A 17,830-nucleotide genomic window follows, 5' to 3' on the forward strand; every position below is an offset into this window, starting at 1 on the left:
TTTTAATTTATTTATAATTATTACTATTTTTTTTTTTTATATAATGTGGAGGTTAGCAATTTAAGGGGTTATTTAAGTGCTCACGGAAGAGGTGGGTCTTTAGCTGTTTTTTGAAAATAGTGACAGATTCTGCAGTCTGGATTGAGGTTGGAAGTTCATTCCACCTCTGAGGAACAGTTAGTTTGAAGGTTCTGGATAGGGACCTTGAGCCATGTTGAGCAGGCACTACTAAAAGTCGGTCATTAACCGATCGCAGATTGTGTGAGGCCTATTGATAGGCTTTAAACTGAGTAATAAGCACGAGTTTTTATATATAGTCTACGCTGCATATTGGTTTCAATTACAAAATATTGAATGACAATTTTGTGAGACTCGGTAGAAGCGGTCCAAAACAAATCCATGAAATATGACAAATAAGACTAGCTATTCAATTAGGACAAACCCTATGAAAGGAGGAAGCGACAGTGTGTGTCTATGGTAGCAAAGATGCTGCAGTGACTGAGCTGCCATACTGTACAATTTAGAACATGCTATGTTTAGGAGGCACGCTTTCACTGAGTAGGTGTCATTTAAATGTTTTTTATTTTTTATTTTAAGTGTTGCACTTTACGAAGGTTTATGCACGACACTAAATGTAAATCAGCTGTGCCATGAACATGCTTGGTAATTTCCAGGTGATTGACATTAATCAATATACGCACAAGTCAGTCATCATTGTCAAATCATTTGTAAATCTGTCAGGAATTTTCAGGTTTTTTTAGTGGAACTGATAAAAACGTGTGCACACAATTTGACTAAAGGACTGATACGTGAGGCCCACTGTGTGTTTTTAAACAGCCGTTTGATTTTATATGCTTAATCATTCAGACTAAACACACTCGCAATGATACTTACATGCTATCTTACATATAGTATCTGAATACATTTTAAATACCATATGCATTTCTGTCATCCAAGTGACATAAACTTAATTTAATGTACTGTACTGTCAATTTACTGTCCTCACTAACTAAACACTTATGGCAAAGACAGCACATTACAGATAATGAGAGACAGTCAATCAGCTGTGAACAGAACTATTTAACAGCTTCTTTTGCTGCACTTTCATTGTAACTTTGCTAAACAACTTCCACATATGAATAAGGACATGATTCAATAATCTTGTCTAAAATAATCAGGTCAGCCACCTCAGCATTCAAGCCAGACTTGCAGACTTCAGCTGCTTTGTGGAGGGAAGCAGCGGCCCCAGGGTTCTGCTTCACATCAACAGCGCTGTTTTTGTGTATTAAGTAATATTGTATAATGTGACTTTTCTGTCCACCGGGGAAAGTTTAGATTACGTGTGTGTGTCTGTGTATTTACCAGCTGAGGGTCGATCTCTCCGATAGATCGGCTTTGCACTGCATTCAGCAGCTCCTCAAGCTCAGCGAAGGCCAGCTTGCTGAGTTTGAGTTTGTCGAGGGAGGCATGCTCCCCGTGGAAGAGTCTCCGCCACAAGTTATCCCTCCGGCAGTGAGCCATGGCCTCAGTCACGCTGCTCTGGATCTGCTTCCGTGCCGACATCACCTCGCTGTTCAGTAGTGGGAACAGAGGGGACGACGAGTCGGGGAAGTCTGAAGAATCCTCCTCACTCTCGGCTCCTGATGGGTGTTCTCCTGGTTCAGGGTCAAGGTCAAGCTCAGGCTCAGAGGTCAAAGCTAAGGCTGTCTCCTCCCAGAGGTCATGTTCGTATTCCCGCCCTCCCATGATGCCTGGCTCTGTTCTCTCGATATGACCACGTCCACTGAGGTCACCGGGGTCACGGTAGATCTGAGGGAGTTTCTTGAAGCGGCGCATGTCGGCTGTAAGCCGAGGGAACAGTTCTCTCTGACTGGTCATGATCACATAGTAGCGTAGCCTGTAACACACACACATACACATATGTAAAGAGAGCCATCTTCTAACCCATCAACCAATGAGAAAGAAAGAACAGCGAAATTTCGTGTCAGTCAAGATATGGCACCCCTGCAGTAAGTGACGTATACGATAATGTACCTGACAAAATGGCCAATAAATATCTATGTGTCTCTCCTTTCTTAGGCATGTGTGTGTTTACAGGTAGACAAAAACAAAATTGTTCTTATTTGTTACATACACACAAAATCTAAAATGTCCACTGTCACATAGAATAATACTGAGCCCACGTGTCTCTCTCTTGTATTTCGTTTTCTCAGATCCTTCTCTCCGCTGCGAGTACCTCAGCAGGTGTCTCTCTCCCTCGGACTGCTCCTCGAACGGAGCCGCGTCGTGACACACGAGCAGAGAAACATCAAAGTCGTCGTGGTGCCGCAGCCCTTCCAGGTCCTTATATGTGCCAGAACTGAAACAAGAGAGAACAAACATCCAGCTTTGATTCAATTATAGAGGACAATGACGAAATACAAAACGTGTGAGAAAATACATTTTCTACTTCACAAGTCCTGTTCCATCACTGGAGAACTCAAACAATGAGAGTAGCTTAACATTCAAAAGTGTTTTTCATCCTGCAAACATTGGCTGGTGACTCGCTAAAAAGAACGCACTGTAATGCATTTATAACTGCAGGTTTTCAATTAGTTTATTTCAAATAACCAGTGGGTTAAAATACGATACTGAAAAGAACGTGAGGTTGGCCAGTGCACACTGACGATTTTTTATTTTTACCTTATAATGATAATGGTGATGAGTCCTTATTGGTCAAATATACATTACAGCACAGTGAAATTCTTTTCTTCACATTCCCCAGCATGTCAGGAAGCTGGGGTCAGAGCACAGGGTCAGCCATGATACAGCGCCCATGGAGCAGAGAGGGTTAAGGGCCTTGCTCAGCGGCCCAACAGTGGCAGCCTGGCAGTGCTGGGGCTTGAAACCCCAACCTTCTGATCAGTAACCCAGAGCCTTAACTGCCAAGCCAACACTGCCCCTTATGGTCTCAGTGTTGAACAGCGAAACCCATATTTTAGTACCAAAATATATACCACTGTATATAAAAAGGGCTGTTTCTAGCACTTACATTTAAAAAAGCTACATTCAAGCCCCTTGAATCCTGATCAACTAATGACATAAAAGGCTAAATTAACTCTAGTCAAATCAGCAGCAACACATTTATTTATTTATTTATTTTTTAATTTTAAAAAAAAAAAATGTTCTCATAAAACCGACTTTGTTTTCATATGATTCAACACTTGGCAGTTAAAGAGATAAAATACACCGGCATCTGTATTAGTAGCCAATCAGCTCTGAGCCAAGCAGCTTTATCAGACACTCACAGCTGTCTATGGACCAGTTTAAACTGTCTGTCAGTCATTGCCACATTCCAGGCTGAATTTTAGTCCACTTTGGCCTGATTCTGACCGTAAATGCAGACACCAGACTGAAGGCAAAAATGTTTTAATAGCTATTTTAACTAATCTCACGAAATGTGCAGAAGCTCATTTCACTGCCCAGAGCATAAAATATAAATGAAAGATTATGTAAGAACAGGAAAGATGAGAATATATATGGACACTCAGTCTAAGCTCTTGTTAGATGTGTTTTTTTTTTTTTTTAACTTCAGCATTTAATAATACTGTTATTTTTATTAATTCTTCTCACACCCTTTCTTCATTTAATGATTTCCACAAAGCTTTCATGAGAAACAGATGAGTCGTACCTGTTCCACAGAGCCACTAGCGCATACTCATGCAATTCCGCACTTGGCCCACCCTTCTTGTTCTCAATGTTCACTGCAGCCTTGGACATGCGGAGGGGCTTCATGCCATAAGTCCCAGCGTGATCGGTGATGTAATTGTACAGCTGGTGAGCCGTTATCATTCCCGTGGACATGGAGAAATTCCCTGCACACACAAGTAACAAACCAAGCTGAAAATCACACCCTAGTATGCTAGCAAAATGAATGATTTGGCAAAAAAAGTACAGTTCCATTGTAACACAGTTGATCAACCAAGCCGTGTTTGGTTAATAATGTTTGATGTAGCTTTTGTGATATTACAAGGATCTGTCTCAGGAAGTGCAAATACAAAAGCACTAGAACAGTCACTGAAACTACCTTTTTTTTCAATGAAAATTTACAAACAACAGACATTTACCTTTCTACTCACAAATATCCTGAACATACCTTAGTGTTAATGGGGTTTTTAAATATGTCTTTTCATGTTCATTAGGCAAATACACATGATCTATTTTAAGCATCATGCACAGAACAGGAGATTTATGCACTCACCCTGGAAGACGTGGTTGCGGCCAAACTTGGGGATGTCGGGATGATGGGAAATGAAATCCTCCAGGAAACTGGTCAGCTGATAGCCTTGCCTCAGGGTCATGTGACAGCCTAGCAGGTACTGATGCACCACACGCAGGTGGAAATCGTAGCTGAACGAGTGCACATGCATCAGGTCCCGCACTTTATCACACTCCTCGGTGAACAGCATTGACAGCTATTGGGAAGACACACACACACACACACACACACACACACACACACACACAAACAAAACACATTCCAGCCAAGGCTATATATATATATATACACACACATATACAACCCCAATTCGAAAAAGTTGGGACAGTATGGAAAATGCTAATAAAAACAAAGAGGAGTGATTTGTAAATGTACTTTGTAAACTTTGTACTTTGTAAATGTATTTAAACAAAAACATATAAAAACAAGGTATTTGATGTTTTACCTAATCAACAGCATAGTTTTTTTGAAGATAAATGTTTATTTTGAAAATGATGCATGTAACACTTTCCAAAAAAGTTGTGACAGGGGCAATTTAGGACCAATAGCAATGTGACAAGTTGAAATAAGAAGGCGAAGTGAAACAGTTAAGGCAATCTTCTAATCATAGTATATAAGGAGCCTCCAAAAAGGGATGGGTCTGCTTCAAGAGCAAGGATGGGTCAAGGCTCGCCAAACTGCCAACTGATGTGTCAGCGAACAATCCAACATTCCCCAAAGACAAATTGGTAGGATTCAAAGATTAAAAGATTCAAGGAATCCGGTCAAATCTCGGTGTGTAAAGGGCAAGGCTGAAAACCACTTCTGAATGCGCATGATCTCCGATCCCTCAGACATCACTGTCTTAAAAACCATCATGAGTCTGTAATGGATATCCTGACATGGACTTGAGAATATTTTGGTAAATCTCTGTCAATCAACACCATTAGCCTCTGCTTCCACAGATGCAAGTTAGGGTTTCACTATACAAATCAAAAGCCATACATCAACACTGTCCAGAAGCGCTGCAAACTTCTCTGGGCTCAGTCCCATCTGAGATGGACAGTAGAACACAGTGGAATAGTGTTTTGTGCCAAAGAGGAAAAGGACCATCCAAGCTGTTATCAGCGTCAGGTGCAAAAGCCAGCATGTGTCATGGTATGGGGGTGTGTCGGTGCCCATGGCATGGGTAACTTGCACATCTGTGAGGGCACCATTAATGCAGAAAGATATGTACACCTTTTGGTGCAACATGTGCTGCCATCCAGAGCAGGACAACACCAAACCACATTCTGCCTGGATTACAAGCGCATGGTTGCGTAAGCAGAGAGTGCGGGTGTTAGCATGGCCTGCCTGCAGTCCTGACCTGTCTCAGATTGAGAATGTGTGGCACATTATGAAGCGCAACATAAGGCACCGAATACCTCATACAGTTGCACAGCTGAAGAAATGCATAATGGATGAATTGGGGAAAATTCCACTTGCTAAACTTAACCAACTGGTGCCTTCAGTGTCCAAACACTTAAATGTTATTAAAAGAAAGGGTGAAAGGTGATGTTACACAGTGGTAAACAATACACTGTCCCAACTTTTTTGGAGTGTGTTGCAGTCATCAGGTTTGTGATGAGTGTATATTTTCAAAAATGAATTAAATTCACAAAGTAAGACATCAAATATGTTAATAATGTGTTTAAAATATAGTACAGGGTGAATTGAATGACTTTTTTTTTTTTGCATTTACCATACTGTCCCAACTTTTTCAGAATTGGGGTTGTATGTTTATAATCAATTACTCTGCTGATTGGTGCTCTGATTTTTCAAATAACCAAATTTCTTTAAAAAAAAAAAAAAAATAATAAAAATAAAGAAGGGCAGAATCTCTTCAACACTGGCACCAACTTTTAAGGACAACATATTTATATATGAAAGCCTTGTTTAGCTTTCCAGCAGTTTCATCATGGCAAAGGGATTATTTGCAAAGTTGTACCTCTTGTTCTGCCAGCTCTATACTGCAAGGTTTTCTATCCCCCAGAGACCAAACAGCAGCAGAAGAAATTCTACTTTGGACACGCCACGGCCATTTTCACACATGCACATGCATTATGATTGAGAAAGCTCATAACATGGACTTGAAAATAGACATTCATGGATAAAGTGATCTAAAAGTTATTATCACCATAAAATGTCATGGTACAGTCATTGATTATTCAGGCTAGACTGGAGCTTTAAACAGCTTGATCATCATCCTGGGCTGTTTTTACAGCAATTTGGAAGGATGAGTTTGATGAATGTCTGAATGACTGAATGATCAAATGACTGAATAAGCAGATTATGTATCTGTGGTAAGATCAGACAGCTGCTGATATAGCGGTTACTTTAGGGTATTTTACTTCTCTCATCCAAACCATCCCATGCACCGAAAAAAAAACAAAAAAAACAACAACTTCCTATTATCTGGAAACAAAGAAACAAAGAAAAAAGAAAGAAAATGAAACTCTCTGAGGACATAAGTGAGCAGGGCTAAATAAAGGGCAGCCCCCCCTCCATATGATAAACATGAATTCATTAAAATACATATGACAAATAACAATCTGTCTGCATTATTTAGAAAAATATTCTTTAAAACCTGAAATGAAATTCTATATTGTGATAAATGATCAATATTTACAATTTTGAAATAACATTTTTGTCCATATCACCATAATAGGTACCTTTACTCTGTAATTAATAGCATTTCCATAGGTAATGCATTATACATACTTGTTATTCACTAGTATGTTCGTCCTAGTTGCACTGTTTCTTGCAAAAAAATAAATAAATAAATAAATAAATAAATAAATTCTTAAAAATACAGTGTTAATTTTGTTAAACAAATTAATGTTTTGCAAGCAACCCAAATATTGTGGTACACATCTGGTATCAAGAAAATGCCTTGGAGTAATCATTACTGTTTTCCCTTATCATCCATCTCTACCACCAGACCTTAACTTATAAGCCTATTGTTTATGCAGTGGTTCAGAAAGCCTTTTACTGCTCTGACTACAAACTCAACCACACAATTTTCCAAGATCCAATATCCAGCACGGTACATTTTGCATGCTAACAGCCTGGCCATCGCTGCCAAACCAGCCTGTGTGAAACTCTTTTGTAAGCCTCTGTGATATCAGCTCAATAATCGTGCCTTATTTAATTAAATCCACCATCAAAGACTGGCTTACAAAGGCATTAATGGCAAATGCAAATGACTGCAGAGAGGCAACAACCGGGAGTAGTTAAAGCATGGTGGAAAGGTGCGGGGGGGGGGCTAAGCGCGGTTTCTGACTCCGCTTTCATCTTGACCGTTAGCCAGGGGAAAAAAATGCAAATAGGTCTTATCAAATCAAAAAACCAGAGAAACAGCTATTATGTTAACACAGCTGAACCTTTCAACTCTTGTTTGTGTGTGTGCGTGTGTGTGTGTGTGTGTGTGCGTGTGTGTGTGCGCATGCTTGAGAGCGATTTTCTGGTGGTCCACTTCTAACCCACTTCAAATTGAATACTAATGAAGGATAACAATGTTTCTCATCTGCCTGTGTAAGTAAGCATTTAAAGTTCATCATAAAGAATGCATGAATGGCCGAGACTGTCCAACATTCATTTACCTCTCTAATGCCACCGAAACATTTGTAAGGCAGTGATCACCCAGACCCGTACTACACGGGTGTCACATTCCTAGAAACAGCAGCAGCTTGAAGCATTTTTTCGTATTTTCAGTTCCTGATCCTGATTCTTCTGTGGCCAGATAGAAAAGTTCTTTACTGATCACATCCTGCCATTAAGTGAAGAATAACAGATTGAGGACAGTGGTAGCACTTAAGGTCAGTGTATATCCTTCACCATCCACAGTAAGAAAAATGGAAAGAAAAACACGTTCTCCTGTATTCCTTCCATTATAGGACCAATTTTTTATCTTTCTTGTAGTTATCCCAATCTGTAACATAAAGCTAACCATATTAATAAGCTAGCAAAAATTAAATAAGCCACTACACTCAAAGTCTAGTCACTGCACTATACTGATACTTTATTTATGTATAACAGAGGTGCCTATAGATGCATACTGTGTTCAAATTGGCTACTCTCAATTTAAGCTGTCAAGTTTGTGGCATTTGTATCTGTAGTATTTGCCAAATTAATATAATTATATTCTACACAATATAACTATATTAATATTACACACCCTAGCACTCAAGCTATGCTGATACCAATATTCACAAGGCTGATGAGGTGCAAACATGTTATAGCCAGCTATAGAAAAAGTAACTGTCAGGATTTGAACTGGACGTTAGGACAATCCCAACTCGGGAGCCTTACGGTCCAGTTCTATGAATGCCAATGTCACAGCCATCAATAGCTGGGAACCAAGACAGCAAAATTGGCCATGCTCTCTGGGTGGGTGTAATGACTCTCGCTCTCCTGTCAATCATAGCAAAACTAGTCAACAGTCTGTGAGCTCATGTATGCAGAAGAGGGCAGACAGCTCCTTCCTCAAAGTGTGCAAAAGTTATCTGCACACTGATTCACAGAATCTGACACTGACAACACTGATGGTACACCAACAACAAAGGAAGCCACTTTCCTGTTTTAGCAAAAATTTTTATGGTCAGCTAAAAAACACAAACTTCATAAAAACAGTGATGAGATATATGCCAGAGCTTTTACTTTAAAAACTGAACTTATGACATCACCTTTTTCCGCTCAAAAGAAAGGTGCACCTCCCGCTCCGCTTGAGAACAGGATTGAGTATTTCATGCTGTGTGAGTTGCCAAACTGTAAAGGGTAAGTGATTTGCTAAGATCTGTAGATGCCCATAAAGGCCAGAAGGTAAAATGAAATGCAAGGTAAAACTAAAAGTGAGTAGCTTTAATCAAAAGCATTTTCTTCATCATCATCATCATCTTTCCCTACCTATACTATACTGCCAAAAGTGTATGGACACCTGACCATCACAGGCATATGAGCCTTCCTTTGCTGTTATAATAACCTCCACACAGATGCTGGAGTGTGACTATGGGGATTTGTCCATTCAGCCACATGAACATTAGTGAGGTCAGGCACTGATGTTAGGTGAGGAAGCCTGGGGTGCAGTCAGTTCCAGTTCTTCCCAAAGGTGTTCAGTGGGGTTCAGGTCAGGTCTCTGTGCAGGCCACTTGAGTTCTTCCACTCCAAACTTGGTAAAATATTTCTTTATGGATCTCGCTTTGGGACTCAGTTAGAGTAAAGGGAAATCTTAATGCTACAGCATAAAAAGTCATCATATCGTGTGTTCCAAACTTTGTGTAACAGTTTAAGGAAAACGCACATATGGGTGTAACGGTCAGGTGATCACATACTTTTGGCCATGTAGCGCCAACTCAGACCCTCTCTCTTTTTATTCAAATAACAATAGCAACACCTGAGTCAGGACCAAAGCAGCATTTATATATGCAAGCTGTCATATATAATAATTTTAGCAGGAAACAGAAGTGTTGGTTAGGACGTTTAAATTTTTTGTCTGCAGAAAAAAGCCGCACTGTGCCCTAGAAGAATCCCATCCCGTCTCCCAGATGACATCAGTGAGGAAAACATGAGCGAAGTGAAACCTGCAATGGCAGAATCGTGCAACAGACAGTCGCAGAAAATGAACAGAAGTCATCCCATTCCCTTTGAAAATCGCAAATAGGGGGAAAATGGCGAGGCTGCAGGCGCAAGGAGAATGAGGGGGAAGAACTAAAGCCTGATTGATGTGAGGGCACAAGCCTGAGGATTCTGGGACATACCACAGAGTCTGAGGAGGCCTCGGGGAACGGCTTGCTACGAGGGGATGGCTCCTGATGGAGAGAGAGGATGAGATGGGACATACATACATACATACACACACACACACACACTCACACACTCACAGATACAGAGATACACACAGTGTATAGAAACACTCAAGAGAAATGTATACAAAGACCAACGAGAAGCAATGAAACACACGCAGAAGTTACATTTCACACTCCCATATGCACGCACACACACACACACACACACACACACACACACACACACACACACACACACACACGCATGCTGTACAGTGTTTTCTGTACTACACTGAGGGTACAATAGCTCAGAACATCTAATAGGAAGCATGTTGTGAAATTTCCAGTGAACTTCACTTATTTACTCACTATGTTAGCCAGAGCTTTGATTGCACACTGGTTTGATAGTTATATTTTACTATACCAGTAGAAATGACATCCACACTTTAAATGTGCTACAAGAAAAGCACTTTTTAAAGAAGAGTAAATCTATGAAAAGATATTTGTCTATTCAGGTCGATACTGAAGGCCAAGAGCGATTCTCTGAAAAGGTCTGCCATTAATGATGTTCTAGCAGTTCCCTAACAGAATTAACATGCCAACCCTTTTATATTTTCATTTACAATTATTTATTTTTTTTATGTGAAATGTAAAATCTAGGTAATGAGTGAAACATTACTGAACAAATCGGAAACATTTGAGATTCTGATGAAATTATGATATTGCCTTCTCGTGACATTCTTCAAAAGATAATTGTCTTGTGGTTTATGTGATATGACCGCAAAGTTGCTTCTGTTCGCCATCTCTGGCGGTATGAATTAATGTATAATTCAAATGCAATTTTAAAGAAATCCGAAATCTCTAGAATACAAATATCCTGTGCTAAAAAAAACCCCTGATATTAGCTTGAACCATAATCTTACTGTTCCACCCTTTGGGTTAGTTACACAGTACCTATACACAACTCAAACTACGAAGCTGAAACTCTGTCATTTATAATTCATGGATAATGGTCAAAGTTCTTATTTATTACGAGGAAGCCAATTTGAACCTGCTAATTAGTCTCTCCAGTAGGCAACAATTACCAACCTAGATGAGCGAAGACCACTTATGAAGCCATGTCAAGTTCAATGTGCTAGGAGGAGAGCGCTAACTGTCCTGTATGCTACACTATCAAAGAAGAAGAAGCGATCAAGCCTTTATTTGTCACATATACATTACAACACAGTGAATGTCTTTCTCTTTTTTTTTGCGCATCTCAGTTTGTTAGGAAGTTGGGGTCAGAGTGCAGCATCAGCCGTGATATGGTTCCCCTGGAGCAAAGAGGGTTAATGGCCTTGCTCAATGGCCCAACAGTGACAGCTTGACAGTGCTGGGTTTTGAAACCCCTACCTTCTGATCAGTAACTGAGAGCCTTAACCGTTGAGCCACCAGTGCCCCATATAGCTCTATTCATTTTTTTGCTGTTGTTTACAAACATTATTATTATTATTATTATTATTATTGAACAGTATGCATTAATCAGTTTTAATATTCATATTCATTCCAACTGCAACATTAAACTAATGCAAAGGCTTCACTTTATGTCACAGTACATGCTAGAAGGCAAAATCATGTTATAGACCAGAAAATACAATATTATGTACTGAAACAGAAACTTCATTTCAGCATCAACACTGAAAAAACAAACAGAGATTGTTCTGTGGTATAAAATAACTGGCATGTTCTGTTGTTACTGCGGTCACTGATAACTAATGTGTTAGCGTGCATTACTTCAATGTCAGTAATTTGCCGAATTAGGTGTTTGTTTGTTTTTTAATACATTGATATCAATTTTACAGAACTAACAGAGAAAATATTCTAAATGACAGAGGATCCTGGTAATTATTACTAATACTGATAATTATTGCCCCATTAATTCCTTTCAGCATCTGGCTCATCGCTCCAATAACCCATTGTGGCCATTAAACAGGAATATGCTGACCTAAAACACACAGAGGCTTTTCGTTCAGTCACTCCAACTCTTAAGAAAAACGAAAAACAATCGCAAACGGTAACGACTTAATTGTTTGATTTTAGCAGCTGCAATTGTGTGGTACCTCCCACTGAGTGACATCTGGAGACGCTTGGTAAACATGGCAGCCATTTACAAACACTTACATTTAATTAGTCCTCATCTAGAGCTGAGCTGGACCCACTCCAAAGCTAAAAAGCTAACACACTGTAGAAGGACAAGAGAGGGAGGTAGAGACAGAATGAGAGAGAGAGAGTAAGCGAGAGAGAGAGCCTGTGATGACTAGTGACCCTTGGCTAGCAGAGCTAGTAGAAACTCCTGATATTAATGGCCTGATCTGAGTGGAATTGAGTGAGTAAAAACAAAAAGATAAAGGTGACAAGAGTATGGACACACACAGAGAAGACATACACACTCCCATTTCACTCCCACAACAATGCAGAATTACCTGGGAATTAACTGTTTGGCCCATGGGAATCCGTGAGCATTCCAACGCATACTGCTTCACACAGAAGTAAAATCCCTGGAAGAGAGAGCGAGATTTATCTCAGATTATGACAACACTGATCACCACAACTCCACAAAAAAAATATCAATTACCAATCATCAAACATTATTTTGTGACTGCTAGTGTGTGAAGAACGTACTTGAAAGGCCAGTTCCATCAACATGATGCCACCAGGCAGTGCTCTCTGCAGGTGGTATGCCGTAGTGCCTGATCCACTGCTCTGCTGAAACAAACGCAAAATATGTATATAAAATATATATATATATATATATATATATATATATATATATATATATATATATATATATATATATCATCAAATTAAAAATTATCTTATTATTTCCTTAAAATGGTACATTTCCTCAGTTTAAACATTTGATATGTTTTCTATGTTCTATTGTGAATAACATATTGGTTTATGTGATTTGCAAATCACTGCATTCTGTTTTTTATTTACATTTTACACAGCGTCCCAACTTTTTTGGAATTGGGGTTGTAAAGTGACATAGTGGCGTACCGATCTAGTGGGAATTGACTAGCTGCTATTTAAAAACTGTTTATTTAGACTGGTTAATCCTTAGTGGACGCTCTACTAACATCTAGCACATGGCAGTGTGTTTGTAACGGTGGTGAGACATATGTATAATGCTAGGGGCCTGTGTGCTATTACAGGTGTGTGTACCTTTGGACTTTCTTCACTCTTCTGCTTGTTGTAGGAAAAAGAAGAAAAAGAGGATCTGCCCTCTGTGGAGAGAGAGCTCAGCAAGGCCGCCCGGGCACGAGCAATACTGCAAAGAGGGTGAGACAGAGAGAAAGACAAAGTGTGCGTGTGTGTGTAGCCTTTTGTTGACCCTGTGAGTAATAAAGCCTCATGCTATTGGTCAGAGTAAATCACACACAGCCACAATGTGCAGTGTGACCACCTTCACTACACTTCAGAGATACACACACACAGAGTTATTATGCTTCTTGGAAAAGTCACTGAGCTCAAAGGCAGAACACCATGCAGACATGTTTTACACAGTGCTGAACTAGAGCTCCACTCTAACGAATGACTCAAATACATATACAGAAAGAGTCATCGCCTCTCGGCTGGGAGTCTTACAGAATGAGGCATAGCCTCAATCAGTCCCTCCATGATTATGCGATTTTGCGATCGCAGAAAATCACGCAATATCAAGCAACCTCCACAATAATCGAAGGAGCTTGCAATTTTTCACTTAATAAATAAAATCAGCTTACTTGTGCTGTTATGGAAAAGTTTTATAAGATCATATCATTTGCATTGCCTGTACTGACATTTATGATATTTTGTCATATATTTTATAAAAACACCTCCCGAGTAACAGTTTTGGCATTTTATGCAATCTGCTCACTCAAATTCATTCCCCTAAAATGCTTTATGCCTAGAAAAACATGTATGGTTTAGAATGATTTTTAAAAATTCACTACAGGAATTAAGCAGATCACTTCCACCACTAGAATGAGTGAGGTGTGTGAGGTGGTGAACAGTGGAGTGTGTTTTGTAATGATCAGAACTGAAGTGTTAAGCTCAGGGGGTGATTGTAGTACTGAGTGGAATGTGTGTGAAATGGAGATTCGAGTGAGTGTGCGGTGTTTCGTCATGGGTTGTGTGTGTGTGTATACCTGCGTGCAGGTGATGGGGGTCGGACCTGCACTAGAATGAAGCCCAGGCTCTGCAGGTACTGCACATACTGCTGCATAAAAGCGCTGCAGATCTCCTGCTCCTCTTTACAGCGAACAGGAAGCAGCTCGGCCGAGTCTGTGCTGTGACTGCGGTCTCTACCTGAAGCTGCCGAGTCACTGGAGCGATGGCGCTTCTGAGAGACAGAACGAGACAGAATGAGGCAGAGAGGGAGAGAGAGAGAGAGAGATGAGACTGAACAATAATTTTATTGTTACCATAAATTTTGCTAGTCATATGGATCACCACAATACTGGAGAAACACTCAAGCTAATAAAACAAACGTTATGAGATGGACAAATGGAAGATAGCGTTGAAGAATAAGAAAATGAGCACGAGCTCAAAAAGGGAGAGAAATCAAATCTTGACAAAAGAGGAAAATAAGCAACAAAAAAAAGATGGCATGATCGGATTAAAGCAAGAGGAGATAATGGAGAAGGAGAGAAAGATATGGAGAAAGATAAGGAGAGGTGGGAGAGAAAAGAAAAGAATAATAAAGAATAGAAAAGAAAAGAAGGCGCGATACAGTTAGAAAAACCAGAGAGGCCATGAGGTAAGACGTACAACATGATGACAGTCGGGAGAAATCAAAACTAATTATAAAGCCCTGCTGAACTACATGAAGGGAAAAAAAGAAAGACAGTATAAAAGAGGGAGAAAATGACAGAGAGAGACCTTCATTTGGGGCTGTACTCTGAGCTCATCTTGAATCTGTTTTCTGAAGAGTGGGTCAAAGAGCAGAGGAGTAGCGCAGTAATGAACCAACCGAGACGACTGCTTCAGAGTATCCAGATCTGTAGTCTATACATACACACACACACACACACACACACACACACACACACACATACACATACACATACACACACACACAAACACAAACACAAACAGTGTTGGGAAATGTATTGAGGAAAGAAAAATAAGGCAGTCTTAAATCACACATCATGCACTCTAGTCTTTGAGCATACTATGTAGATTAGTTAGCAGCACAATAAAATCCCAAATTTAAAATGAAAATTTTACACCAAATATACATGAAAAATGGCAGTGTGGTGTGTAACATCCTTGTCTGGCAACACGGCAGCCTCCACAGGAACAAACACTGATTTTAAAAACAAAACAGTCCAACCTAAACTTTTTGCTGCTAATTCACTCTGTGTGTGCAAATGTGAAAAATTCAAACCACTCTACAATTTCATGATTCCCTCATTTTCACCCCTAGTATGAAAGTTAAGACATATCTATGAAAACATACAGTAACATGCACTGTAGCTAACTTTCCCCACAAGATTTTTGATAATATATACAAAAATGTTAGTTCTCACTGCTAACGCTAGGCAGCTTATTAACAAAAGATAACTTGACAGAATTTCTAATAAGATTTTGAAGTCATATTTAAAAATGATAATATTCTCCACTGCTAATGCCAGCCTGATGACTAGCAAAAACTAACCTGAGAGCATTTTTTTATATGACTTCCTATTCTAAATTCACTGCTAATGATAATTACCTAGCTAATAAGAGTGAACCTGACAAAGTTCTAAGGAGATTTAAAATCAGATTAAAAATGTTAATAATATTTACTGCTAAAGCGAACTACCTGGCTAATAAGGGCTAACCAGCCAGACATTCTGTTGATGTTTTAATCAAATTTAAAAAATGTTCATGTTTACTGATCATGCTATCCATCTGGATAACATAAGCTAACCTGATCAGATTTCTGAGGAGGTTTTAAATATTCAAAAATGTTAATAGTCTTCGATGCTAATGCTAGTCAAACGGCGAACATAAAATAAACGGACCATTACCATTATGGTCTTTAATGTTATCAACTAGACATAACATGCCACCAATAGTAGGCAACAAATTACCAATAAAGACCCAGAGGGACCATTATAGTTTCCATTAAACCAATACAATTCCCATTATAACCATTAAAACCATTCCAAATTCTATGAGGGTATCTATTTTTGTTTCTCAGCAGGGCTGTTAAGGGGCAGGTGTTTAGTTTGTGTCTTTGTGCTTAGTGTATCTGAAAGACATGTCCACCTATCCCACTGAAAGACAGACATCACTTGAAAATAGGGGAGAATCAGTAAAGAATAAAGGCAGAGAATTTATGGAAATTAACTGTAAATTGTATCTCTTCAATTCCAGTTCCTCTGCTAGTCATGTGGGTACTAGGTACATCACTAACACACCAAGCAGAAAGACCAAACTTTTCTTTGAGTGCAGGAGCTTCTGAGTGTCCCTCGATATTAAAGTTTTAGCTATATGTTAAAATTTGTTTATATTGCCTGGTTCTTCTTACTCATCACATCCTGAGATAAACCACTGTCTGGATTAGGTTATGCTTTTGCTGAAATATGGACAATTTTGAGTGAAACTAATGATCAAACCTGAGACTTGAGTGGTTTTCTCTCTATTAAAAGTCCCTCAGGGGTTTTGTACCTTCCTGTGGAGACAGTTTTTCAATGTCTGGCTGCCAACTAAAGTGAACAGGCCCAGTGTTACTTAATTATATACTACAGGGAATGGAGTGAGTATGTTGAGCTCTGCCAATTGGCTAAGCGTAAATGTAAGCTTGTATGGACCAATTTGGGGCTGGGTTTAATTAATACATCAAGGTGTCAGTTTATTAAGAGTTGCTTGGGATTTGCTGACGTATTATTTATTTTTTACATTAAGATTGTGATCGCCCAAGGTGACAGTGACTGATGGAGGCTGTAAATCTCTTGGGCTCTTTTTTTGTTCTTGAACATCATTTTAAAAATAAATTAATATTTTCCAAGGAGTCTTTATAATCATCATAAACGTGCACAACTGTAAATTACTCTGAACATCTCTATACAATATTATTCCAGCTTTTTTCTTTTGCCTATTGCATTCTGAAATCAAGAGGTGGAAGTATTCTGGTTAAAATAAATAAACAAATAAAAATAAAAACTCCAAGAACCTCACATAATGAACATGCCGTAGAGCTTTTGAACCATTCCACCACTAAAGAGTCAGTTTGTAGCCAGAAAACTTGGTTTTGTGCCACTCATTATGGAACTCCCATATCTGATTGCATAATGGGTCAGCTTTTAAACGAGAGAAAATTAGGGATGGTTATTAAACTGCCACACTGCCACTGCTGGGCCCATGAACAACACCCTTAACCCTCAACTGCTCAGTTGTATAAATGAGAAAATTTAAGTCTCTCTAGATAAGGACGTCTGCCAAATGCCATAAATGTAAATGTAAATGTAAGAAGGCTTACTGGTTCACTAAAGCCACACCAGCTCCAGCACTTTATGTTAGTATTACTAACACAATACATCATGGCAAACAGAAACAGAAAGATCTGGAAAAACAGCTATGCCTTCCTACAGTTGGAGGAATAGCCCTTCTACACCACCTTTATCAATCTAAATACAATGAGCTCTGAAAGAAATCAAAGTAAATCCTCTTATCATTTCCCAGAGCTGTAAGATGAGTTGTAAGCAGTGGTTCTCAGTCACAGTTCAGGAGACCCCAGACACATTTTTGTATTTTATCTGTT

At 39.3% G+C, this 17,830-nt stretch overlaps 1 protein-coding gene across 13 annotated transcripts in view; it reads right to left on the bottom strand.

Moving 5' to 3' along the window:
• Positions 1–17,830, bottom strand: part of szt2 (SZT2 subunit of KICSTOR complex) — a 126,575-nt gene that overhangs the window by 5,829 nt on the left and 102,916 nt on the right. For 7 of the 13 annotated variants that reach the window (XM_017479539.3, XM_017479541.3, XM_017479540.3 and 4 more), the window contains 10 exons: positions 14,962–15,087; positions 14,229–14,422; positions 13,264–13,369; positions 12,721–12,804; positions 12,522–12,596; positions 10,033–10,083; positions 4,241–4,454; positions 3,671–3,854; positions 2,237–2,359; positions 1,363–1,897 (listed from right to left, as the gene is read on the bottom strand). In XM_017479539.3, the coding sequence (XP_017335028.2) occupies positions 1,363–1,897; positions 2,237–2,359; positions 3,671–3,854; positions 4,241–4,454; positions 10,033–10,083; positions 12,522–12,596; positions 12,721–12,804; positions 13,264–13,369; positions 14,229–14,422; positions 14,962–15,087 (1,692 nt within the window). The remainder of the gene's footprint in view (positions 1–1,362; positions 1,898–2,236; positions 2,360–3,670; positions 3,855–4,240; positions 4,455–10,032; positions 10,084–12,521; positions 12,597–12,720; positions 12,805–13,263; positions 13,370–14,228; positions 14,423–14,961; positions 15,088–17,830) is intronic. The other 6 variants (XM_053683638.1, XM_053683637.1, XM_017479537.3 and 3 more) reach the window with 3 other exon arrangements.

This window comes from Ictalurus punctatus, chromosome 11 (assembly GCF_001660625.3).
Source record: "Ictalurus punctatus breed USDA103 chromosome 11, Coco_2.0, whole genome shotgun sequence".
NCBI lineage: Eukaryota > Metazoa > Chordata > Actinopteri > Siluriformes > Ictaluridae > Ictalurus > Ictalurus punctatus.